Raw genomic sequence first — 25,649 nt, 5'->3', positions numbered from 1 at the left:
CACAGTACCTTATTAATGAGACAGTTGAACTCCATCAGCCTGCAGTCTTTCCTCAAGTCATCTTTGGGTTTGCACATCATGGTGTAGAACTTTCCATCTGAGCCCTTGAGTGAGATCTTTTTTGGTTTCTGCAAAGATGCCAAGATCTCCACCTTGAAGAAACAAAAAGATAATTAAGATCATAAATATCATACTCCCTAAAATACGAGTTATGCACCATGCACTTTAAAACTGAGATACAGTAAAAAAAAAGAAAAGAAAAGTGGAGACTGACTGTGTCATCGAAGCCTGCCAGGTAGACCCAGTGGCCTGGAAAAGCATCATGTTTGGGGTTGGCTCCTCCAGTGGAGGGCAGGGTGGGTATAAGGACAGACTGCAGTGGGATGAGGATCTGACTGAAGGTGGGCTCTTCCACCAGCTTCTTCAACATTTTGAAGTGTACACTCATGCTGAGAGTGCTGCTGTTGCCATCCACCTACACAACAAAATATGGACAATTTTAAAACAATTTCATCTGAGAACAAATGCCTAAAGCTGAGAAACATTAGAGTTTAATAAATGCAAAAAGCCATTTTTGGAAAACAAGGTTTGATTTTCTAGCTAGGGGCAAAGTCTCTCTTACCGGTTTATTACCAAGCTCCACTAGCTTGTCAGTTAATCTGTTGGCATCACCAATAAATTTCCCAAATGAATCCTTCAAACTGACAGCCTTCTTCAGGATCTCCTTACATCTGTTCATCCGAGTAGGATAGGAGGACTAAATAAATTAAACAGATACAAACATTAAACAGTTTATTTCAGAGAAAAGTTTCCTTGAGGCTTAATAGTCATACTGTAGTTGTAGCCAAGGTCTCTGACCTTTGATACTGCAGTCATCATCCACATAGCTTGTTGAGGGTAAGCTAAGAAAACTTTGGCCACTATTTCCAACAGAACAGCAAAGACCTCATTGTTGGAGTGGCAGATCCGTGAGATCAGCTGTGAAAAGGCTGTGAGGAACTGATAGGGCGAGAGGTTGCTGGTGTGTTCGCTAATCACAGAATTGATTTTGGCAAGTTCTGCACGCATCTGGGCTCGGTCCGAGCGGCCCGCTAAAACAGAAGGAAGAAATTAGCCGTTCTATTTAAGTGCATTTAAAAAAAAAACTTTTATTTTCATGCTTTACCTTTTTCGAACTCATAAACTTTGGCTCCAAAGTCCAGCCATAAGGTGAGCATTCTGGGCATGGCCTGATAGATGTACTGATTACCGAACTGCAAGGCTCTATGAGATGAGCAGAGAATTATTGTATCTAACTTTGACAAACTTAAACATTCCTGCTAGAAGTGCTGTGTGAAAGCCCTAGGGAATTCTCAATAGAAAACATCTTACTTTCCAAAATATGTGACAATATAACGAATGAGGTTGCCCTGTCTCTCCAGTTTGTTGTCAGTGACCATTGGCATCACCTTGTCGTAGTACTTGGCCAAGTAGAAGTTACCATCCTCCCATTCTGGTAACAAACAGGTGACATCCTGTGCAAGGGAATTCAGAGGCAAGGTTATTGTCTGATGAATTCAAAGTATTTTATGCTTCCACTGACCTCACCTATAGTTGGCTGATTTACCTTATAAGTTTTCATAATAGCATTGCTCTCAAAATTGGCTGTCTCCTCCATGTATCTGCCCACCAGCAGCATGGCATTCCCTTTTATCTGGATCCTCTTGGGGTCTGTGAGTGGCTGATCATCAGGAAAACATTGTTGTACACCTTTCTGCAGGACTATCAGAGCCTGATGTACGTCACCCTGCAATAAAAACAGCTTTCTGAATAGCAACACTTTCAGTTATAGAGTAAAAGCCAAGCTGAACATATTTATTCAAACTGCTATACCTTAGACCAGAGCCACTTGGCTTTCTCGATGAAGAGTTCAGACAGGTGGGAGTTCTCGGCATTGAGCAGGGCGTTGAAGGCTGTCTGGTGGTGGCCAGCTCTCCTGGCCACACGAGCACTCTGCAGCCAGCACTCCCCAACATGCTCCTCACATGAAGACCTGAAAATACATCTTCATTAGAATAACAAACTCACTCTGAGGTCTAAGTGTATAACTTTTTAAATGATATGCTTTGTAAAAAAAAAATTAGAGATGCTTCAAAGAAAAATAATTCAGAAATAACAAAAACACACTGTTCTCAAAAGCCAGTTTCAATGAATCCAAACTACAGTTGAAGTCAGAAGTTTACATACACCTTAGCCAAATACATTTAAACTCATTTTTTCACAATTCCTGACATTTAATCGTAGAAAACATTCCCTGTCTTAGGTCAGTTAGGATCACTACTTTATTTTAATAATGTGAATTGCCAGAATAATAGTAGAGAGAATTATTTATTTCAGCTTTTATTTCTTTCATCACATTCCCAGTGGGTCATAAGTTTACATACACTTTGTTAGTATTTGGTAGCATTGCCTTTAAATTATTTAACCTGGATCACATGTTTTGGGTAGCCTTTCACAAGCTTCTCACAATACGTTGCTGAAATTTTGGCCCATTCCTCCAGACAGAACTGGTGTAACTGAGTCAGATTTGTAGGCCTCCTTGCTCGCATATGCTTTTTCAGTTCTGCCCACAAATTCGGATTGAGGTCAGGGCTTTGTGATGGCCACTCCAATACCTTGACTTTGTTGTCCTTAAGCCATTTTGCCACAACAGTTTTGGAGCAGTGGGTTCTTCCTTGCTGAGCAGCCTTTCAGGTTACGTCGATATAGGACTCGTTTTACTGTGGATATATATACTTGTCTACCTGTTTCCTCCAGCATCTTCACAAGGTCCTTTGCTGTTGTTCTGGGATTGATTTGCACTTTTCACACCAAACTACGTTCAACACTAGGAGAAAGCATGCGTCTCCTTCCTGAGCGGTATGGTGGCTGCGTGGTCCCATGGTGTTTATACTTGCGTACTATTGTTTGTACAGATGAAAGTGGTACCTTCTGGCATTTGGAAATTGCTCCAAATGATGAACCAGTCTTGTGGAGGTCAACAATTTTTTTCTGAGGTCTTGGCTGATTTCTTTTAATTTTCCCATGATGTCAAGCAAAGAGGCACAGAGTTTGAAGGTAGGCCTTACAATACATCCACAGCTACACCTCCAATTGACTCCAATTAGCCTATCAGAAGCTAACTGGCTAATTTCCAAAAGGCTTGACATAATTCTCTGGAATTTTCCAAGCTGCTTAAAGGCACAGTTAACTTGGTGTATATAAACTTCTGATCCAACGGAATTGTGATATAGTCAATAAAAAGTGAAACAATCTGTCTGTAAACAATTGTTGGAAAAATTACTCATGTTATGCACAAAGTAGATGTCCTAAACGACTTGCCAAAACTATAGTTTGCTAATATGAAATCTGTGGAGTGGTTAAATTTGTTTATGATTTCAACCTAAGTATATGTAAACTTCTGACTTCAAGTGTAGCTCATTACTTTGTTTTTTGACACAAACATTCTGTACATTCTACTGAAAGAGGCAAATGGATAGACTAATATACGTAAGTAATATGCTCTAACCCCTTGCTAAGGCTTAGCAGAGCTCTTCGCAGAGCTAGGACTGGCTCCTTGGCTCTGAATGAGTTCTGGGTCATGAGTAGGCGGGCGTCCCATTTGAGTTTGGGCTCTGGCTTCTTGGATCCTCCAGCTTCCGTGCTATCTTTCTGCAGCTCAGTGAAGGCATGCTCCAACTCACACAGCATGTGCAGCCTAACACATCACCGTATGGAGTCAACATTAGTAAAGCAGTGCCAAAAATCATTGTAGATGCACACTGAAGAAATTTCTCTTTAACAGCTCTTAATATTTTTTTTTAATTGTTTTTACAAAAGAATGTACCACTAGATGACATTACCTGACTAGGTACTCATATCCTCTCTGATAGGTGCCACACTCAAAACTGGCAGCTGATAAAGGGACCACCTGCTCTTTCCTGGCTATTTTAAGCTTTTCATATAATCCTTCGGAATCTTGCTTCTTGGCCGCCAGCAGCATTTGGCCAAGTCTGACACCCCAAGTGCTGGACTTACAATCTGCAAAACACATAAAAATCTTACCGCATTTTGATCTGAACGACCTTACATAAGGTTTCTTACAATAGTCAAAACCCTGTACCAGAGGCAAGATAGTCCTCAACTAAGTCCCATTTTGAAAGCTTCCACGCTGCCTCGACCCGGTAAGCATTCAAATCTGACTTCCATCGAGGCCTATATAAAGGAAATAGAATTAGTTTTAAAAATACAAAACCTGGGAATGCGTGAAACACAGTTTAATTGAAATTGCCCAGAGGCCTATAAGTCTGCATTAGTAATGCTACCTGCTTGCCAGAACTCCATTGACCTGGGTTATTACAGAGGAGAGTTGACCAAGACCCAGCATAGAGTTCATAAAACCATGGTAATGGACAAGCTGCATACAGAGGTAAGAAAAAGAGAGGGAAAAGTATCAATTAACACAATGTTTTTAAAATGAGAGGAAATGTACAGTATTGATTGGCATTATTATTTACACCTATGTCAGTAGCCAAGTTTCCATCCACATTTTGTGCTGTTCTGTTATCGACAAAGTGAAAATGGGTACAAAAAATGTTTTCTTTCTCCTGCTCGTTTCCATCCAATTGGCCTTTTACCGATAAAACGGTGTGTGTGTGTTGACTTAAAAAACACTGTCGCATATGTTTTGGTTTATCGCAAAAGAAATCTGCCCTTGAGCCATTTCCATACAGAATTTTGTGCATTTTGCAAGATTTGTACCTTTCGCATTCCAGATGTCCCCAAATTTTGTCCCCAAGTCTTAGTAAAATGGAGAGAGTAAATTGGCCAGTTTACTATCATTTTCATTTCACAAATAATTGCAATGGTAGGAAATATCAGAAGCCTACATAGAAACTCCTGGAAGTGGTCCATGATGCAGCTGTGTTTGCGGTGTCCAATCTGTACATGTAAGCCTAACCTAAATTCTGTAAATTTGGTCATGTGACTAAATTGTTTTGCATTTATGGCAATTTCTTTATACAAAAAGTGTTTCCAAACTAGTTTTTCGTGACATTTGAAGTATCGACATATACTCACTGACCACTTTATTAGGTACACCTACTTATTCATGTGATTATCTAATCAGCCAATCATGTGGCAGCAGTGCAATGTATAAAATATACAGAGTATTTCTGTAACTGCTGATCTCCTGGGATTCAGAGTTTACTCAGAATTGTGCGGAAAAACAAAAATCATCCAGCGAGTGGCAATTATGTGGGCGAAAACGACTTGTTAATGACAGAGGTCAGAGGAGAATGGCCAGACTGGTCCAAGCTGACAGGAAGGTGACAGTAACCCAAATTACCACACGTTACAACAGTGCAATGCAGAAAAGCATTTCTGAACGTACATGTCGAACATTGAGGCGGATGGGCTACAGCAGCAGAAGACCCCTCCAGGTACCACTACTGTCAGCTAAGAACAGGAAACTGAGGCTGCAGTGGGCACAGGCTCACCAAAACTGAACATGGAAAAACATTGCCTGGTCTGACGAATCTCGATTTCTGCTGTGACATGCAGATGGTAGGCCCACTGCAGCCTCAGTTTTCTATTCTTGGCTGACAGAAGTGGAACCCAACATGGTCTTCTGCTGTTGTTGCCCATCCGCCTCAAAGTTCGACATGTTGTGCATTCTGAGATGCTATTCTGCTCACTACAATTGTACAGGGGTTATCTGAGTTAGCGTAGCCTTTCTGTCAGCTCGAACCAGTCTGGCCATTCTCCGTTGACCTCTCTCATCAACAAGGCATTTCCATCCACAGAACTGCCACGCACTGGATGTTTTTTGTTTTCGACACCATTCTAAGTAAACTCTGGAGACTGTTGTGCATGAAAATCCCAGGAGATCAGCAGTTACATAAATACTCAAACCAGCCTGTCTGACACCAAAAATCATGCCACGGTCGAAATTACTGAGATCTATTTTTTTCCCCATTCTGATGGTTGATGTGAACATTAACTGAAGCTCCTGACCCGTATCTGCCTGATTTTATGCATTGCACTGCTGGCACATGATTGGCTGATTAGATAATCACTTGAATAAGTAGGTGTACAGGTGTACCTAAAGTGCTTGTGAGTGTAGAATTTATGCGCTAAAATTAAATTAAAAAAGATTTTCAGTGAAAAAACATTTCATTTTATCGATAATTTGCATTTCCAGCAGCTATATTGGTAAACATTTTGATGCAATAATCCAAAAAAGCATTTACTAGAAAATGTTATTACAAGGTTCTAACCTTTTAACCCTAAGTTTCTAATTACCTTAAAACATATTAACTGTATTTGCAGTTTACAGGTAATAAGCTTAAGTTTGGCTATGGTTTTGTTTGGAGAATGGTAGCATGCACAGATCACATGGATTTGGTTGGTACTGATTAGAATTGGTGTGTGTGTGTGCGTGTGTGTGTGGTACTGGCCTGGTCTGGCTCCAGTTGGATAGCTCTGTCATAGCAGGCAGTAGATTCACGCAGCAGTCCAATACTTTCATGCTCAAGGATCTGCTCTCTCAAAGATGGCTCTTCTTTCCTTAGAGCATTCACACCCCTCACGCCATCTGGCTCATGCATGGCCGCATACAAAGTCTAAAAAAAAGTTTGATGCATTTTTACAACAACAGATAGTGCTGAGAGTGGAGCTCATTAAAACCAAGTAACAATAATATTAATGTCCATGCCAGTTTTTTAACTTCTACAAAAATTTTACTTCAATATAACCTTATGTATATTTGATAGTTCATAACTAAGTAAACTAATGATGCTAATATGATGTGTCTCACATAGAATCTGCACACTTTTCTCTCTAGACTGAACCACAATATGTGGAATTCTGTGGAATAATTTTTAATATGGTAAAATGTGTTTAAAAAGATCTGAGATTATTACACTCTTTCATTAGTAGCTGAATGCATAATCAAACTTGATAAATTCATATTTTGAGAAAATGATCAGTGTGAATGAGTCGTTTAGATAATCTATCCCCCTCTTAAAGCATAAAAAAAAATTATCTTTGCAAAACACTTACAATGCATTAAATGCAAATGTTAGACATACAAAACATGAAGTCCTGCCGGTGCCTCTATCGGGTGGATTTTCAAAACTCAGGAAACACAGTTTCAAGAATTCAAAGCCTGCACAACCACAAAAACTCAGGCAAAGATATGTAAACTCTAAGGACCTGTAGGAACGTAAGATGGTCCTGAATGTTCTGCTTCTTCTCACGTATAAAGGACTCAAAGTGCATGACAGCCCGTGTGTAGGCTCTGGAGCGGAAAGATGCTTTGGCCAGTACATCCTGAGGAATGCTGTTTAGAAAGGCTACCACACTCTGATATTCACTGTTCTCTGGGCCTAACAGGAAGAATAAAGAATCACAAATACTGCAAAGCAAAAAAAGTCTAAACTTACATTATGCATTATATCGGATGAAATTTTCATTTTTTCATTTTATACCAGTGCGTGTTTACACCATGTAGCAAGACAAATCCAAAAGTCCACTTCAGAATTTCTCGACTCACCAGTGGTCTGTTGCTGGGGCTGCTCTCTGGCATGTTTGCCTGACCTCTTGTTGGTACTCAGGCTCTGCAGCTTGTGGCGGGACCACTGAGTGAGATGATCCATCATGGAGAAGACAGTCTGTGTGCTGAGTTGACTCAGACTGGAGGCATTGTCCTGCAGTCGAGCTAACCGCGGGTCACCCTCCTTCAGGACTGCCTTGATCTCCTCAGTCACCTACAGGAAACAAGTGTACAAACTCACTCACTGATTAAAAGAAACACTAGTATTTTAAGGCTTGTTCACTGATACTTTCACTAAACAATCAACATTCCTATCAACAATCATTAGCATGTTTTTTCAATAGGGACTGAATTTCTACCTCTCGCTGCTCCTCTTGTGTGCATCCAATAAGCACATAGACCAGAATGTGGGGCAGGAGGTAGATGGTCACTTTGTAATCATGCTTTATGATAAAACTACAGCAGTTAAAAACCTTGCCAGCAAGCTCATGTCTAACCTAAAACAAAACAGAGGTTTTTTTTTCATGTATATTAGAAGTTAGATTCTGTATTCATAGAAAGCATGTGGAGACAGACTTACTTTACTGATCAGATACCCTGCCCATGTTGCAGACCAGTCAGAGAATTTGCTTCCACGGCTGCTGAGATATATCGGCTTTTTTAGCTTAGACCAGTTCACCACCTTCTGAGAACTCTTATACCTTCAGGTGATTAAAAGAAGTCAGTTTTATACTCTGGACAGATGGATGTGGGTTTTGGTACAGTATAAGACAGGGGTCAGCAACCTATGGCATGCATGCCAGCATTGGCACGTGGAGGGGTAATCACTGGCACGCCAGCAAGGGCGAGAGAGGAGCAGACTATTTTATTTTTTATGAAATGCCGCACCTGCATTCCAATCTACATCTTGATGTAATCCTTCCTCTTGATCACACAGCATGTTTTCATCAGCTGAATGGGAGGCAAAAGTTAAAATGTGACAAGACTGCAGTATACCCAACAGAATTGTGCAGCGCGTTTAAGTCATTCGCACATCACGAGCCGGCAGCGCTTCACTTTCGGTTAATCGCACGAGTAAACGCGCCCGCTTTGCTTCGGTCAGACTGCACGGATGACAGCCTCATATCGTGTTACTTTTTGCTTTAAGAAAAACACATATTTCCATGTAATAAGGAAAATACCACTATTAATACTTGAGATTTCCAACACACAGCCATTGACCAGGAAATAAAAAATGGCACTTCATTTCAAAAAGGCTGCCGACCCCTGGTATAAGCCAACTGCAACAAGCTATGTGTGTGATCTTGCCAAACCTGGTATTGAGATGGGGTTCAAGGATTTCCTGAACCTGTTCTGGGAATCTCCTCCATAGTCTCCGACCTGGTGAGTCTGTCCTGCCCTCTTGACATTCAAATAGTGATAGCAACTCCTGAAACAGAACTCTCTTGGTCAACAACACATCAATAGCAGACATTTACAAGATCTACAACATAGTAATCCAGAATAGATTTCAACTGAGCTAGTACACAAAGCCTGTCTGAAAGTGAGAGTCAACAGAAAATATAATCTTTGCCTTGTTCCATACCTGCATGGCATATGCTGCAGCATCTTGTGCTCTCACATCATCAGCATAGGCCAAAAAGGTTCTGGTCAATTCTGTCAGTAGCTCATAGGCAAAGTTTGGATCATCAATCCCACTCTAAAACCATCGAGAAATACTATTTATTCATTGCAAAAAGAAACCATGATCTTCAAGATTCTGCTTGCTCAACAAAACTGTTTGGAGAATGTTTTTACCACAAAAGTCAAGCCAGCTCCCTGTGTGTCAGCGGGCGACAAGTCGAGACGGCCGGGATCAATGGCTCCCAACTCCCCCAGGCATTCCCCACATAAAAGCCTAGCCTCAGGATTGACATCCTGGCACCCCCGGAGCAACACTGTCACTAGCTGAGAGATCACCGGCTCTACCATTTCACTGTCCAACACAAGCTTCAACAGAGCATCCTGTGGAACAAAAAATAAACTATAGATTCAAATAACAGATGTTCTGTGCACTCAATGATGAAAGTGGTTCATAGGGTAAATTCATTAAAAACAGTATGGCGGGGCGGGGGGGGGTTGGGGGGCTGGGTAGCTCAGCAAGTATTGACGCTGACTACCACCCCTGGAGTCGCGAGTTCGAATCCAGGGTATGCTGAGTGACTCCAGCCAGGTCTCCTAAGCAACCAAATTGGCCCGGTTGCTAGGGAAGTTAGAGTCACATGGGGTAACCTCCTCGTGGTCGCGATTAGTGGTTCTCGCTCTCAATGGGGTGTGTGGTAAGTTGTGCGTGGATCGCGGAGAGTAGTATGAGCCTCCACATGCTGGGAGTCTCCAAGGTGTCATGCACAACGAGCCACGTGATAAAATGCGCGGATTGACTGTCTCAGAAGCGGAGGCAACTGAGACTTGTCCTCCACCACCCGGATTGAGTGAGTAACCGCACCACCACGAGGACCTACTACGTAGTGGGAATTGGGCATTACAAATTGGGAGAAAAGGGGATAAAAATAAAAATTTAAAACATTAAATAAAAAAATAAAAATACAGTATATGAGTCTGTTATGGTTTACTCCATTTTGTGAGGATGATTAGCAGATGATGAGATGTGACATGTAGAAGCTCGAAATGTTCTCTAATTCATTAAGAGTGTGTCTGACCTGGTTCTTATATATCATCTCCTTCAGGCTGGTGAGGGCATGGATGCGCACATCCACATTCTCATGCTGGATGGCCCGCATGGAGAGCTGTAACGCTGTTTGCATGTCTGTACTCTTGGAGGTTTGCTGCAGTTACACAACAATTGTACATTTCACATATCATTACTGCAATCATTTAATTTATAATGTTGGTCATGTCTCAATGCCGAACACAAATTTGCAAAACAGACTTTTAAACCTGTACTTTTAGTCCTTTGATGATTATTTAGGTTGTACCTTACGGTAGTCTTGAAGCACTTTGTGGATGTTTTTCAGTTCTGGATGGTCAGGCAGGAAGTAGATCTCATGAAGAAAGTCCTGCACTTCCTCCCTTAGATGAGAATATCATAACGAAACAATTTTAAAATAACAACCTAAAATACACATCTATATGACTTTTTCTAGATAAATGCAAATGCTCTTCATGAAAATCAATATAAAATTCAAAGCACTTAAATAAATAAAACCAGATCTTGCCTACAGCAAAACAAGAGAAAACAGGAACTATACACACCTGTTCTCTACTATGAGGTAGTGCATGATTACCGCTGTCTCTTTAGGCTGGATGGAGATGAGAGGTAATAGAGCAACAATTACATGACTCAGGAGCGGCCCCAGATAAGACGGATCAAGACAGCGCACAAAACAGTCCCACGTCCTGTTAAACAAAAAGATAAGAATGAAAAACATATCCTTTTTTGTTATTTTTGTGGGCAAATAGCAATTACGATTTCATCCTCTGATCTGATTACATATTAAATGCAGATGGTTTCTGGAGAGTTTAAAGATTGTTAAAAATTATATGTCCCTCCACTTGAAATTCAAAACAGATGTTCTGTTGAGCTCATCGAGCTAATTAAAGGACAATCTGGATCTCATCGTTAGCACTCTCATGGAGATGGCACTTATGACGCTATTTCTCGTGTATTTATTTGCACATCCTTCTCAGTGTTTCAGACTAATCTACAATCCACATACCTGCAGCAGAGTTCTGGGAAGTCTTCCTTGTATCTCAGGCCAGTTCTGAGTGTGGTCATCATCTTCACTCTCACTAAGCTGATGTGCTTTGGACCCATTAGCTTCATCAGTGCCATTATACTGTTCAGAGCCTGAGAGGAAAGAAGAGGCAAATACAGCAGAGCAGATTAAGTAAATAGAATCATATCTCTATCCCATTTACCAATATCATGATAGCTCCAGCAAGTTCTTCTTTGGATTCTTTGTACTTGTTCAATAGTGCGCTAAAATTCTTGTAGCTAAAATACTGAGTTTCTGGTGATGTCTTCACTGTCCTGACAACAAGGCGTAACACAACAATAACATGTGATAAATCTATTCCATGTTAATCTTAGTTAGTGTACCAACTAATGGAGGTAGACCAAAATATCGGTTCTACAGATTAATCCGTGCTGATAGTTGCTTTTTGGAACTATCTTTATCTGCAAAAATCTACACCGACAGTTACCGATAATTTATTTCCTCTGTTTTAATCCTGTTTTGCCAGCGCTGGAGGATTCTACAGTTAATAACAGTGGCCTCTAGAGGTGAAATAAAAACTGACAACTCACTCACTCACTCACTGACAATATATCCATATTTTTATCCTCACTTCAATGCAAATTTGGTTATTTTGATTAGATAAATTAAATATTCTAAATTGAAGAGAGGGCATGAAAAGAAAAATGTGACGATATAGAAACGTGCCCCGTCAGCACACAAAATGAGTCTCCAAACTTTATCTTGTGAATAATAATAAAAAACCTCATCTGGTGAAATACATATATCCACTGTATATAATGTATATCCACACACATATACAGTACATACAGAGTCCTTGATCTGGTGAATATATAGGCTATAAAAGATTAATTTGCTTTAAAAAGCATTGTAACGGAGCCAGGTCTCCGTCATTTAAAAGTCCCAAAATAAGTACGTATATTTTGGGATTGTTCATAGTTCCACAATATACTTCAAATCCTCTTATTTTTTTATTTTTATTTGCTATTATTGGGATTTTGGTTGCACAATTAACAACATATGAAAATTTATCCATTTTGAATTCTTATAGCCTCTATGCCTATGCTCGTCATATTAAGGAAAGGCTAAGTACATTTTTAAAAATTCTATAAATTGATTTTAAAAAGTATCAGTCAATTAATCGGTTATAGCCTTTTCCACCACCTTAGTTATCTGAATTGGCAAAATCCACTATCTGTCGGCGTCTACTAATTAACCACATAATGTAACCGGATATTTTGTAAGTCACTATTTCTAAAGTATCATGATGGCTAGCCCCACCCACTGTGAAATCTAATTGGTATAAAATCCAGCTCCAGATCACTGCATTTTAAACATATAATTTGTTCTTATTGGCTAGATCTTGTGTCGCACAGCATTTCACTTTCAGTAAGGATGCAAAAAATACCTGGTGCGTCATGCCTGGTAAAAATACGTTGTATGTCCAGAACATGGTAGGACAGAGGTTGTAGGACAGATCAAAACTACTGAGAGCTATATATAATAAATCCTGTACAGACAAAACATCCATGTTTTACATTGCAAACCAGACAAAACAACATCTAAGTTTTTCAATACATGCTGAATACCTACCATTTTCTTTTTCTCCTTCTCTCCAGCACTAGAGCTCAGCAGCTGCATGTTGAAGAAGGCCAGGATGCCAAGGAGCTTGGGCTGCAGGTAATCAGCCTGCACAAAATCGTGGAGACTGTTCAGATATTGTTATTTCCAGACAGAGCACTGACTATAATAGAAGGCTGACATTAAACTATGTAGAACAATGCTCTTTGGTCAGTTTATGCTTAATGGATACAATAACATGAATTTTGCGGGAGCTAGTTGCACATGAGCTCTGATCTGTAACATCATTTGAACTACGAGAAATTAGGGCAGCTGTACCATGCGCCCAGGGGTGGTGATTTCTCTGGGTCCCTGATAGGGGTCATCACTGGAGGCGAAGGAAGCTAAAATAGCAAGTCCATTAAAGACCTGCTGGTAATGTTCTCCTAAACGCAGCAGCAGTTCATTATGAAGACCCTGGAAGTCTTGTCTGAGCAGACTGCCCAATTCAATTTCTGTCTCATTCTATAGAAAAACAAAAAACAAAATACAGTGAAGTCTTAACAACATATTGTACAACCAGCAGGTAGTGTACATACAACCTCTACCTTTGTTTGTCTTCATATGAAAATCCCACCTTAAGGTAATGAAAGGCTCTCTCCAGCTCCTCCTTGGTACAGGAACACACGAGGTGGGAGAAAATGAACTTGAAGTTATTGATGAGCATTTCCCTGCGGTTGACATTCAGCTGCTTTGCAATGGTGCGAATAAGGGCAGAGGCAGTGGTACTGGCCTTGGCTGCCAAGAAGGGAAGAAGGACCTGTAAAGTCCGCTGTGAACAGAGAGAGAGATTACATGGTTGAAATTACACATTTAAAATCACACTTTGGTTCATCAGAGAAATTTATAATTAAAGGTAATTTTTCCCATAATAAAAACTTTTTACTCCTAAAGAAATGAATGGTTATTTTGAAACATATATTTAAAATCATGAGCAATCACAAGAAATGAAGACTCCAGTCACATCAGTAACCTTATAAAAGCTGTTTAATTTGACATGGAGAGGGTCTCCTCATGGGGGCTGCCATGTCAGGATCACATGACCAGCCGAATACTACTCACTTAATCTCAGTAACCACCCTGTTATTGGACACTTTCACTCTTGGATTAAATTAATCATGGCTGACTTTGACGTGAATTTCTACAATGGCATTAGTAACTGGACACAATTGCGTTTGAATGATGCTGCATTCATACTTCTCAGGTGTCAAAGATGTAGAATCAGTTTTTCTTGATACTTAATATTGGTTTGCAAACAGTTCAACTCACATTAATGCATAAGGATTGTTCTTGTTGGACTCATTACATTTTCTCAGAGTGATTTCATGTTTACACCAAAATTTACTGAACTATAACCAAAGGCTTTTCCTTTACTTCAGAGGCTGATACTGAAATGTCAATTATTGTGCTTACATTGAGGAAACGGTTCAGGTCAGGGAAATCAAAGACATGTGCCACATGAGAAAGGATGTCCAGTGCCAGTTCTCGCTGATGAGCCGCCTCCTCCTGCAGAGCCTCATTGCTCTGATCTGGCGTGCACCGGAGAGCCGTTACATGTCGTGAGTGCAAGGATTCCACCAAAAACTGTAATAGAACATGAAACGAAGCATGAAAAGAAAAGTGTGCATTTTGAAAAAAATCTACAGCCATTACTATAATTTTACAACATGCAACAACAACAACACACTCGACTTGATCATTTGATTAACTCACTATGATAATGTGAGTTTTGTTTTTTTCTTCATTTTATGTTGTCTCTCTAAAAGAGAGTTAAATCAAGAGGGACAGAAAATTGAGAAGAAAGAGGGGAATGGAATCAGGAAACATTGCAGTCCAGACTTGAAACTTCATCACCTATCTGAGTATGAGCACTACCACTACTAATAACGCTGGACCACAGTTTTTACAGTATTGTTAGGGTTACACTGACCTGGCAAATTGGGTTCCTGTACTGGTTGAAGAAGGATTGCAGTTTTAGGTCTCTACAGGTGGCCAATGCCTGAATCTCTGTGTAGGCTGCTACTGAAACCTGAGTAGACTTTGAGAGCAGGCAGTGCAGGAGGCGAAGCAGAGCAAAAGACACCAGGTTCCCTTCAGCAGCTCTGATAAGCACCACAAGCAAGAAAAGCACCATAATATGCGACATTATCTTATATATCTTTAAAGCATCAATACATATAAATAGTGGAATCAAAAGAAGACCATATGTTACATGGCATAAGGTAGAAGCATTTGCCCTACCTCCCGATTTCTCCAGTGGTAAATATCAGTGTGTTTTTGAGTTCATTGTTTCTGGAAGTCTTCGCATTTGTATAAGCTTCTTTCAGTCTGGACACAAGGAGCTGTGGAGCAGGAAAGCAAATCATAAACCATGCATTAAGCAAGTACAAGCTTATGATTAAATCACAATATGTGCTGATATGAAGATCTGTACCTCCTTCAAAAAGCCATTTCCATTCCAAAACTCTAGAAGATTCTTGATGTTTTGGCCGAACATTGTGCGTACTTCCTGGTCTGGGTCTTCAATGAGGTTGACCAGTGCACTGACCAGAGCTTTTGTATCAGGGTCACTGTTACCCAGATCCACATGCTTGAACAAGTGTCGTATGTTCCTGATAAAGGCTGCCATTTCAAAAGACAAGTTAACGTTGCATATAAGGTTAAAGTAATTTTAGGTTTATGTTGCTCTGAATTATTTGTCTTCCTAAATAACCGATACGATGGTGGTCTTGGACTTTATACTGACACCTATCAGCATGGATGCATGAAGATCTTGTTTATTAACTTGAATTGGTCAGAAAATAGTCAGGGTTGGTCATGTGATCTCAACATGGCATGGCATAATGTGACTCACCTTAAGAGCAATAAAATATATTTTTCTAAGCCTCTGATACAATTGGAGTCTTCATGTTTTGTAATTGTGTACATCATTTAAAACATATTTGTCAGAAGTACTATTCATTTACCTAAGTGGAATGCCTTCAAGGTGCACTCAGTAACTTTTTGTTTGTGTCATCTTGGACTTACAGTGACACCTATTGGTGTGGATGCAGCATCATTCAATATCAATAGTTTTCAGTTACAGATGCCGTTGTAGAAATTCACTATTCACAGACAGCCATGAATTTAATCCAAGAGGGAAAGTGTCCAATAACAAGATGATTACTGAGATTAAGAGAGTAATATTCAGCTGGACATGCGATTCTAAAATGGCAGCCCCCATGTCGAATAAAACAGCTTTTATAAGGTTACTGATATGACTTGATTCCTCATATCATGTGAGTGCTCGTGATTTTATACATGTTTCAAAATTACAATTCATTTCTTTAGGAGTAAAAGTTTTTTTAATGGGTAAAAAATTACTGAGTGCAACTTTAAGTCTGATACAGGGAGCAAAATAGAATAGTATGTTTAGTTTAATGATAGTATAATGTTTACTTCTGCTATGCACTGGATTTACCTCTAGGTTACAGTGTAATGCTTAGAACATTGTAAAATTACAATGATGCAAGCCACTTTTAAAATGATGTGTATTGTGAAAAGCGCTATAAAAATAAAAATTACATGACTTGCAAGATTTACAAAAAGTCTTCTTGACTTAAATACTTCAAAAGCTCACTGTAATTAAATGTAGCCATTTACATTCTTCTAAATAAGCTTTTAATCCTCATCAGTGTTCAAAATAGAAACAAGCCTTCCATGCTGAATCATTAAATATCGCTTTATTGACAGTGATGCTGACTGGACTAACCTTTCTTCACCTTCATGTCCTCCCCAGTTTTGAGCAGCAGCAGAAATGGGGTGAGAATGGAGGCACCGATGAAGGATGTTTGGCTGAGATGGGAGTCTGAAATGCTGAGACCATTACAGAGCAGCTCACGGGGTGGCATCATCTCCTGAGGAAACTGCAGCTGCGAGCTCTCAGACAAACAGCAGGCCAGTTGACCTGTAATGCCAGCCAGCTCTATCTTTACTTGTGTTGAGCTGTCCTGAAGTCTGTTCCTAATCACAGTTGAAGTCAGAAGTTTACATACACCTTAGCCAAATACATTTAAACTCAGTTTTTCACAATTCCTGACATTTAATCGTAGAAAACATTCCCTGTCTTAGGTCAGTTAGGATCACTACTTAATTTTAAGAATGTGAAATGTCAGAATATTAGTAGAGAGAATGATTTATTTCAGCTTTTATTTCTTTCATCACATTCCCAGTGGGTCAGAAGTTTACATACACTTTGTTAGTAGAATTGCATTTAAATTGTTTAACTTGGGTCAAATGTTTTGGGTAGCCTTCCACAAGCTTCTCACAATACGTTGCTGGAATTTTGGCCCATTCCTCCAGACAGAACTGGTGTAACTGAGTCAGGTTTGTAGTCCTCCTTGCTCACACATGCTTTTTCAGTTCTGCCCACAAATTTTCTATCGGATTGAGGTCAGGGCTTTGTGGTGGCTACTCCAATACCTTGATTTTGTTGTCCTTAAGCCATTTTGCCACAACTTTGGAGGTACGCTTGGGGTCATTGTCCATTTGGAAGACCCATTAGCAACTTCCTGGCTGATGTCTTGAGATTTTGCTTCAATATATCCACATAATTTTCCTTCCTCATGATGCCATCTATTTTTAGAAGTGCACCAGTCCCTCCTGCAGCAAAGCACCCCAACAACATGATGCTGCCACCCCCATGCTTCATGGTTGGGATGGTGTTCTTCGGCTTGCAAGACTCACCCTTTTTCCTTCAAACATAATGATGGTCATTATGGCCAAAGAGCTCAATTTTTGTTTCATCAGACCAGAGGACTTTTCTCCAAAAAGAAAGATCTTTGCAAACTGTAGTCTGGCTTTTTTATGGTGGTTTTGGAGCAGTGGCTTCTTCCTTGCTGAGTAGACTTTCAGGTTGAGTCCTATATTGACATGTTTTAATGTGGATATAGATACTTGTCAACCTGTTTCCTCCAGCATCTTCACAAGGTCCTTTGCTGTTGTTCTGGGATTTATTTGCACTTTTTGCACCAAACTACGTTAATCTCTAGGAGATTGAATGTGTCTCCTTCCTGAGCGTTATGATAGCTGTGTGGTCCCATGATGTTTATACTTGTGTACTATTGTTTGTACAGATGAACTTAGTACCTTCAGGCATTTGGAAATTGCTCCCAAGGATGAACCAGACTTGTGGAGGTCCAATATTTTTTTTTCTGAGGTCTTGGCTGATTTCTTTTGATTTTCCCATGATGTCAAGCAAAGACGCACTGAGTTTGAAGGTAGGCCTTAAAATACATCCACATGGTACACCTCCATTTGACTCAAATTTGCCTATCAGAAACTAATTGACTAATTGCCTAAAGGCTTGCCATGATTTTCTGGAATTTTCCAAGCTGCTTAAAGGCACAGTTAACTTTATGTAAACTTCTGACCCACTGGAATTAAAAGGCCATTTCAGACGTGAACATTCCATTTCCACACCTTGTGCGAAAATTCTACAGCGTTCAGGGTTTCCACAACTTTTGACTTTTCCAGTTATTCATGTTTACTAGATAATGATTTTGAAAAATGTATGAATAGAGGTTGCACTCAGTATGAGCGATTTCTAGCTGAAGCATTTCTGAACTGAGCATCACTAACACAATTTATATTCACTAGAAACTTCCAGGACTTTTTAAGAATTTTAGAAGAAGGAGGCCTGAAAATCACAATTTAAAAAAAAATCTCAAATATGTCTAGTTTTTCCTTGACCATGGGAACCCTGAATTATTGTGTACCCATATGGGACAACTTTTTCTTCTAGATTCTCAGTGTATGACTGTTAGGGCCTGTTTACACTTGGTCACTTCATGCATTTTCAGTGATCAGATAGCTATCCGGTCATGAAAAGACCAGGCGTAAATGCCCTCTGAAACGCATTTGAGACGGATTGCAACTCAAACCACTTCAAGAGTTAGTTTGAGACACATTCCAGACGAAACTGTTCAAGTGTAACTGTGTTAAAGTCACATATGTAAACCTTGCTCCGCCCAAAAAGCAAAATGAAAATGCAAAACATAACATCTGTCCCCGAGTATTTACATAGGGCTTGTGTCCCGCAATAACATCAAATTAAGACACAGATGCACGTTGTAGGAGAGATCTTTTTTCCTCACTTATTTGATGCAGAGCACTGATGAAATTGAAACACTGACATGAGAGCAGCTGACGCGCATCATATCTACGAGAAGCCCAGAGGGGGGGGATGATGTGCGTGCACAAAGAGAAACACACGCGCACTGTTCAATGTCACTTGGAAGAAAATAATAAATCACATCTTTTAAAATCAATGCCCAGAATTAGCATAGTCATGGACATAAACTCAAGTTTTATTTGCATATAGTGTGGGAATTGAAGATCGGATTTACAGTATATCCATTTGGTGGAGACACATTGATGTGGTCAGGTGTAATTGGAATGAGCTTATTCAATCGGACAGCTATCTGATCAGTAAAAACGCATGAAGTGACTAAATGTAAATAGGCCCTTAGATGACGTACAGAAGGACCTCGTGGATGAGGCTGTAGGATTTGACACCCAGGTGGTGCAACAGCAGGGGGAAGCCCCGAACAGCATTGGCCCGTTCAGCTTCGGTCTTACTCTGAAGAGCCCAGCGGTACACAGACGACCGCCAGTCACCACACACACTCTTCGACAGTAGAGAGAGCAGGAAAACACAGTGTGCTCGAGTCTGTGCAGCTGCAGATAAAATTACTATTAATATAAAATAAAACACAGTTGAAGTAAATTTAAAGCATTTAGGAACTAAATTAAAAACAAACAGCAATAAAACTGTTGCTTTGGTACTTCCTGTTAGGTATGCAGAAAGTGTGGTATACCATTAAAATATTACAGACTTACAGTAGCCACGAGCAAGTTTCTGGGAGAGGGCAATCAGACTTGCAGGGAAAGAGGCTGTCTGATAAGCAGCTTGTGAAGAATGCTCAAGCACCCATGGAATCGACAACAGTGCACAAAGATTCCTGTATAGACTTGTGTCACCCTGGCTATTGGCTGCAAACAGAAAATAAACTTCATATGAATGCAAATGATCTAAGGCGATGTTTACATTTGTTATCAAGATTTCTGGGGGGGTTTCGGGTGATCTGATCACAAGTTTTTGTCTTATATGCACATGAGTCCTAAACGCTCCAGTCTCCAGTGACCACTTGTGTTTGGATTTTGAGGGGAGTGCCCCTGATTTCATGAAAACATACGGTACATCATTCACTTCATCAGTTACTGCATGATGATGAAGTGCAAAAAGTTTAAAAAGACAAAGAAAGCGCAATAAACATCTGGCATTGTTTCAACCTATTATACTTGAACTTAATCGAAACACAATTTCAACAGAATTTTCTGCTATTTTAGTGGAGGACCTGTATTAGCTGAGCTTCAGATGTGTGTGCTTCTCATCTGTGTCACTGCATGTTGATATTCAACACACTGAAGAAGATCTGTAAGGTTCTCATGCTTGTACATGTATTTGCTTTTTCAAATTTTCCGATCAGACTTTTTTTTTTTATAACCTGTGCGTGATCGGCAGTGGTTGACAGACAGGTGAGTGGGTCGTGCTTCGTTGCTGTCCGGGATGCATCAGGACAGATTAGTGTTTACACCTCAACTGCAATGTGGTTACGTGTTTTTGACTACGTTTGCTGCTTTTGTGATCTGAAAACATAACATTTTGGACTCCGCTGACACCTGTGTTTAGCGCTGTCCACTTGTAATCGGACCACTCATTTTTAATACCAGGTGTAAACGGAGTCTAACATGATGACGTTAATATATCTATGGCCTGCCCTGGAATGATAAACATAACTGACATGAAAACAAAGACCTTGAGGAATGGACACTTACCGTTAATGTAAAGGACAGCATCAAGGATCCTGACAGTACCCTCTATCAGAGGCTCCAGCTCTTCCTCATTAGAGGTATTGGCCATCACAGTGCGACAGCTTTCCACTACCTGAGCCAAAATCCGAGGCTTTAACCAAACCAACTGCACTGCATCCGAGGTCTCTGATGTCTTCTCTCCACTGCCACTGAAGAGGTTTTTAAAATGAGAATCACTAATCAAGACACACAGGCCTTGAATGAAATTGAGATTGTTATGAACCCAGAGTTCTACCTCTGTGTGGCATTCAGACAATGCTTGGAGCAGAGTGCAGCCAAGTGGAAGATAACTGCCAGTCCTTGTACGATGCTCACACACTGGGCCAATTTGTGGTCCCTTAGCTGGGTTAGCAAGTCCTCCAGACGACTGTCTACAGCAGCCCACACCTCACTTCTGCTCTTCATATCCACCTGCCTGATCATGGACAAGAATAATGTACATAGTCAGAAAACAGATCGAGGGAATGTGTACCTAGAATAAATAAAAAGATTGAAGGAGATTAGAAAGAACATTGCATACATAGGCTGGGTTTTGTCCCCGCTCCTCAGCTGGGTTGGAAGAGAGAGGTTTGGTCGTTTGGCTGGAACCTCCTCTTTATACATACTAGGATCAGCCAGCTCAGAAACACTGGACAGTGTGTCCTGTAGTGCAGCGAAGGCCTCTGTCTTTAAGGCACTGTACAGGTAACCTTCCACACTCTGCTAATTTTCACAAAACAGATTTTTTTTTTTTACTATTACAGTATCACAAGAAAACTACATAGCGGATCCTATATATTTGCAGTACATTAAAATATGTTGCATCAACGACATCAAACGTGTCTTGAAATGCTATATTTGAATGTACACGAACAGGACTGAGATTTGAAGGAATAGTTCACCTTCATGCCATCCCAGATATTTGTGACTTTCTTCTCCAGAACACAATCAAAGATTTTTAGAAGAATATTTCAGCTCTGTAGGCCCATAAAATGCAAGTGAATGGTGGCCAAAATTTTCAAGCTCTAAAAAGCACATAAAGGCAGCATAAAAGTAATCCATACAACTGCAGTAGTTAAATCCATGTCTTCTAAAGCGATCCAATCAGTTTTGTGTGAGAACAGACCAAAATATTACTCTTTCTTACTATAAATCTCGACATTAGCAGTCTCCTTTGCCATCATGATTTCAAGCTCGATGACACTTCCTAGTGCCATCTAGCACTCTGTGCATGCCTCAAGCGCTAGGAAGTGTAACTGAGCTTGATATCATGATCATGCCTAGAGACTGCAATGGTACAGTGTCAGTGAAAAAAAAAAAGAGTTAAATTTTGGTCTGTTCTCACACAAAACCAATTAGATCACTTCAGAAGACGGATTAAACCACTGCAGTCGTATGGATTACTTTTATGCTGACTTTGTGTGCTTTTTAGAGCTTTCAAAATCATATGCATTGTATGGACCTACAGAGCTGAGACATTCTTCCAAAAATCTTAATTTGTGTTCCACAGAAGAAAGTCATAAATATCTGGGATGGCATGAGGGTGAGTAAATGATGAGAGAATTTTTATTTCTGGGTGAACTTTTAAGAGCTACTGCAGAGGGCAAAATTGTACATTTTGGTCTGTTGCTCACATAAAGCTTTCGTATGACTTCAGAAGACTTGGAATACAGCGCACAAGTTATATTGACCAATTTTAAGATGCTTTTTAGTCATTTGTGGAGCTCGACAGACCCTGTTCCCATTCACCTTCATTGTATGGAAAAGAGCTGCCAGGACATTCTGCTAAATTTCTCCTTTTGTGTTCCATTAAAGAAAGAAAGTGACAGGGATTTGGAATGACCTGAGGATTTAAAAAAATTATGATACATTTTTATTGTGAGGTGAACTATTCCTTCAAGTCATTACCTCCTGCTGTCCTCGAGTTCCAATGGTCTTAATCAGAGCTTTGCAAATTGCTGTGACTTTCTTTTTTCGGATCTGCACCGCACACTCATATCCAGGGGGAACAAAGCCCAGGATGAAGCAGAAGACATCACAAAGTGTAGCCTTCACCTCCATCACCTTCAACTGCTCAAGAATCCCACCAACCACCAGGTTCTCAAGCCTCTCCATCAGCATGTTTAGGTGGACTCTTTCAAACTTGACATGAGCACCTTGCTCTGGCTGGAAAACACACTGGGAGAGACTCTGGAACTCCTTGGCATAGACACGGAGATCTGACACCTCACAAGCAGGCAAGGAGTCCAGAAGATGTAAATAAGCAGAGAAAAATGGCTGTGAATGGTCTTCAGGGAAACCTCCCAGAGTCACAATGCGAATTAAAAGCACCATGGACACTGCTTTGAGCTTTGGGCTCCCATTGGACATGATCAGACAAGTAGTGTCCCAAATGATGCCCACTTCTCTCAGGAAGAAGATACCTTGCAGAATATCTGTCAGAACTGTTAATGAAGTTACTAACAATGCCTGTGCTGAGGCACTTGAGGACAGCTGAAGGACAGTTGGAGTCAGGTAAACAACAGCTTCTGTAGACGTGATGGAGAAGCATTCCACCGCCACTGGCCATTCTCGTCTGACAACGAGATTCTTATGCACTAGATCTTGCATTAAATGAATCAGCTCTGTTGAAAACAGACCAAATATGACTGGACCCTTGGCTCTGAAAAGATGTAGCAAAGAACAAATGACTGAGGAGATCTTCATGTGAAGATCCTCACACTCTGGGCTAGCAGCAATTCGCAAGAGGCGGTTGATGATCCATCTACTGAAATCTGTGAAGGGAGAAAGACAGTCAGAAAATCGAAGCTCAGCAGGATGTATTTGAGCATAACTTTTGATAGCTAGAGTTGCAAAGGGATAGTTCACCCAAAAATGAAAATTCCGTCATGTTGTTCCAACCCTGTATGACTTTCTTTCTTCTCTGGAACACAAAAGGAGATGTTAGGCAGAATGACAGCCTTAGTCACCATTCCTTTTAATGTATGGAAAAAGATGCAATGAGAGTAAATGGTGACTGAAGCTGTCAGTTCTAATATTCTGCCTAACATCCCCGTAAAAGAATATTTCACCCAAAAATGCCATCCCAGATGTGTATGACTTTCTTTCTTCAGCAGAACACAAACAAAGATTTTTAGAAGAATTTCTCAGCTCTGTAGGTCCTCACAATGCAAGTTAATGAATACCAAATATTTAAAACTCCAAAAAGCAAATAAATGCAGCATAAAAATGATCCATACAACTACAGTGGTTAAATTCAAGTCTTTAGGTGTGGGTGAGATATATAATATAATATAATAGCTATTGGCTGGGTTCTAACAACAATAGACTACAAAGAGAGACAGATATTTTATGTATTTTGAAATATTTTGATATTTAAAATATAACTCTTAATGTCATTCATACATTTTTTTAAAACATTAAAGGAAATCATGTCAAAGGTAAATATTAATAAATGAGTTCTTAAGGTTTATGAAGCACACATACACCTATGACAAAAGTATGACAATTTGTATGACAATTAATCATCATAGTTGTGCGAGCCCTAAAACAGACAAATGATCTCGTCATAATTGCAATTATTTGTTTGACAATTAGGCCTAAACGTCAGCCAGATTTCATAATAATTTCAGCCCTAGTATGGATTACTTTTATGCTACCTTTGTGCTTTTTGTTGCTTCAAAGGTTTGGTCACCATTCACTTGCATTGTATGGACCTACAGAGATGAGATATTCTTCTAAAAACTTCAGTTGTGTTCTGCAGAAGAAATAAAGTCATAAACATCTGGGATGGCATGAAGGTGAGTAAATGATGAGAGAATGTTCATTTTGGGAGAACTATTACTTTAAAAGATAGAATGTCAGACGAATTTGGAATAGACATGTGGGTGAGTAAATGAAGACAGATTTTTTTATTCTGATTTTCAAGTGAACAGTTCCTTTAAAATAAACTGTTTACATCAAATCAGCCTACCAGTAGAGCTGTTTTCTGTGTTTTTGAAGTTATCTGAAAGACATGCTGGGTTTAAGAACATCAGTGAAGAGGATTTAATGATGTGCTGCACAAAGTCCAGAAGCATGACACATGCTGGTTCAGTACTGGTCTTCTTACACAACTCCAGAGCAACTATAATGTGAGAAAGAAAAAATAGTAACACTGTGAAGATATAGTAAAGTTCAAAAGTCTGAGACAAAATCATACAAAATAGAAGGATTTTCACAAATCGCCTCAGAATTCATTTGGACATCACTACATTTGCCTTAAACTATATCATACTTAAAGTGGTAACACTCAAGTTAGTAGCTCAACCAAATGCAAGCTGCAATCTTACCGACATCAACATCAGTCAGAATTCTGTCAATGAACTGACACAGAATCTGACGAGGTTTCTGCACGGCCTGGTTGTACTCAACCGAACTAGCACTGTAAAAGACAAAAGTGGGTTACTTCTGACGTAAATATTTACATTAAGGACATGTTAATAAACTACCAACATCATATAACGGGTGAATGTCCAGTACTGTTAGCAGCCATTGATATTACCTGGCTAGATCTTGCAATGCTGGAATCATTGCTGACATCTCCAGTCCCTGCTCCATCTTTACTACGCAAATGAGGTTTTATTGTTTACAAAATAAAACTGAACTTAGACGTAATTTGCCTTATAAAACATTTAGACAAATTAACTCAGTAGTCTGTCCATCTTCTCCTCTCACATTCGCCTCACTTTCAAAACTATTTTCACTCGTTGGAGCTCATGTACGGCAAGCGACATGGGACAGTTTGTTTGTATTTGCGAAACGAGAGA

General features: G+C 39.9%; 1 protein-coding gene across 3 annotated transcripts in view; it reads right to left on the bottom strand.

The window, feature by feature from the left end:
- Window positions 1-25,618, bottom strand: part of atr (ATR serine/threonine kinase) — a 33,391-nt gene extending 7,773 nt beyond the window's left edge. The window contains exons 1-41 of one of the 3 annotated variants that reach the window (XM_051697186.1): window positions 25,385-25,618; window positions 25,173-25,264; window positions 24,815-24,967; window positions 22,750-23,615; window positions 21,383-21,564; window positions 21,098-21,277; window positions 20,827-21,011; window positions 19,828-19,980; window positions 19,467-19,665; window positions 16,700-16,950; window positions 15,383-15,570; window positions 15,190-15,290; window positions 14,879-15,050; window positions 14,362-14,532; window positions 13,526-13,720; window positions 13,228-13,413; window positions 12,922-13,017; window positions 11,290-11,420; window positions 10,826-10,969; window positions 10,549-10,642; window positions 10,273-10,398; window positions 9,371-9,577; window positions 9,159-9,272; window positions 8,887-9,002; window positions 8,154-8,274; window positions 7,933-8,070; window positions 7,574-7,787; window positions 7,234-7,406; window positions 6,477-6,641; window positions 4,344-4,435; window positions 4,142-4,233; window positions 3,882-4,059; window positions 3,548-3,736; window positions 1,873-2,032; window positions 1,607-1,786; window positions 1,372-1,514; window positions 1,166-1,263; window positions 859-1,091; window positions 623-757; window positions 275-475; window positions 9-152 (exon numbers count right to left, since the gene is read on the bottom strand). In XM_051697186.1, coding sequence (XP_051553146.1) covers window positions 9-152; window positions 275-475; window positions 623-757; window positions 859-1,091; window positions 1,166-1,263; window positions 1,372-1,514; window positions 1,607-1,786; window positions 1,873-2,032; window positions 3,548-3,736; window positions 3,882-4,059; window positions 4,142-4,233; window positions 4,344-4,435; window positions 6,477-6,641; window positions 7,234-7,406; window positions 7,574-7,787; window positions 7,933-8,070; window positions 8,154-8,274; window positions 8,887-9,002; window positions 9,159-9,272; window positions 9,371-9,577; window positions 10,273-10,398; window positions 10,549-10,642; window positions 10,826-10,969; window positions 11,290-11,420; window positions 12,922-13,017; window positions 13,228-13,413; window positions 13,526-13,720; window positions 14,362-14,532; window positions 14,879-15,050; window positions 15,190-15,290; window positions 15,383-15,570; window positions 16,700-16,950; window positions 19,467-19,665; window positions 19,828-19,980; window positions 20,827-21,011; window positions 21,098-21,277; window positions 21,383-21,564; window positions 22,750-23,615; window positions 24,815-24,967; window positions 25,173-25,264; window positions 25,385-25,440 — 7,014 coding nt within the window. In that variant the 5' untranslated portion in view covers window positions 25,441-25,618. The remainder of the gene's footprint in view (window positions 1-8; window positions 153-274; window positions 476-622; window positions 758-858; window positions 1,092-1,165; window positions 1,264-1,371; window positions 1,515-1,606; window positions 1,787-1,872; window positions 2,033-3,547; window positions 3,737-3,881; window positions 4,060-4,141; window positions 4,234-4,343; window positions 4,436-6,476; window positions 6,642-7,233; window positions 7,407-7,573; window positions 7,788-7,932; window positions 8,071-8,153; window positions 8,275-8,886; window positions 9,003-9,158; window positions 9,273-9,370; window positions 9,578-10,272; window positions 10,399-10,548; window positions 10,643-10,825; window positions 10,970-11,289; window positions 11,421-12,921; window positions 13,018-13,227; window positions 13,414-13,525; window positions 13,721-14,361; window positions 14,533-14,878; window positions 15,051-15,189; window positions 15,291-15,382; window positions 15,571-16,699; window positions 16,951-19,466; window positions 19,666-19,827; window positions 19,981-20,826; window positions 21,012-21,097; window positions 21,278-21,382; window positions 21,565-22,749; window positions 23,616-24,814; window positions 24,968-25,172; window positions 25,265-25,384) is intronic. The other 2 variants (XM_051697184.1, XM_051697185.1) reach the window with 2 other exon arrangements.
- Between the last annotated feature and the right edge of the window lie 31 nt (window positions 25,619-25,649).

Source organism: Myxocyprinus asiaticus, chromosome 5, assembly GCF_019703515.2.
Source record: "Myxocyprinus asiaticus isolate MX2 ecotype Aquarium Trade chromosome 5, UBuf_Myxa_2, whole genome shotgun sequence".
NCBI lineage: Eukaryota > Metazoa > Chordata > Actinopteri > Cypriniformes > Catostomidae > Myxocyprinus > Myxocyprinus asiaticus.
This window is presented reverse-complemented; position numbering and strand designations above follow the sequence as displayed.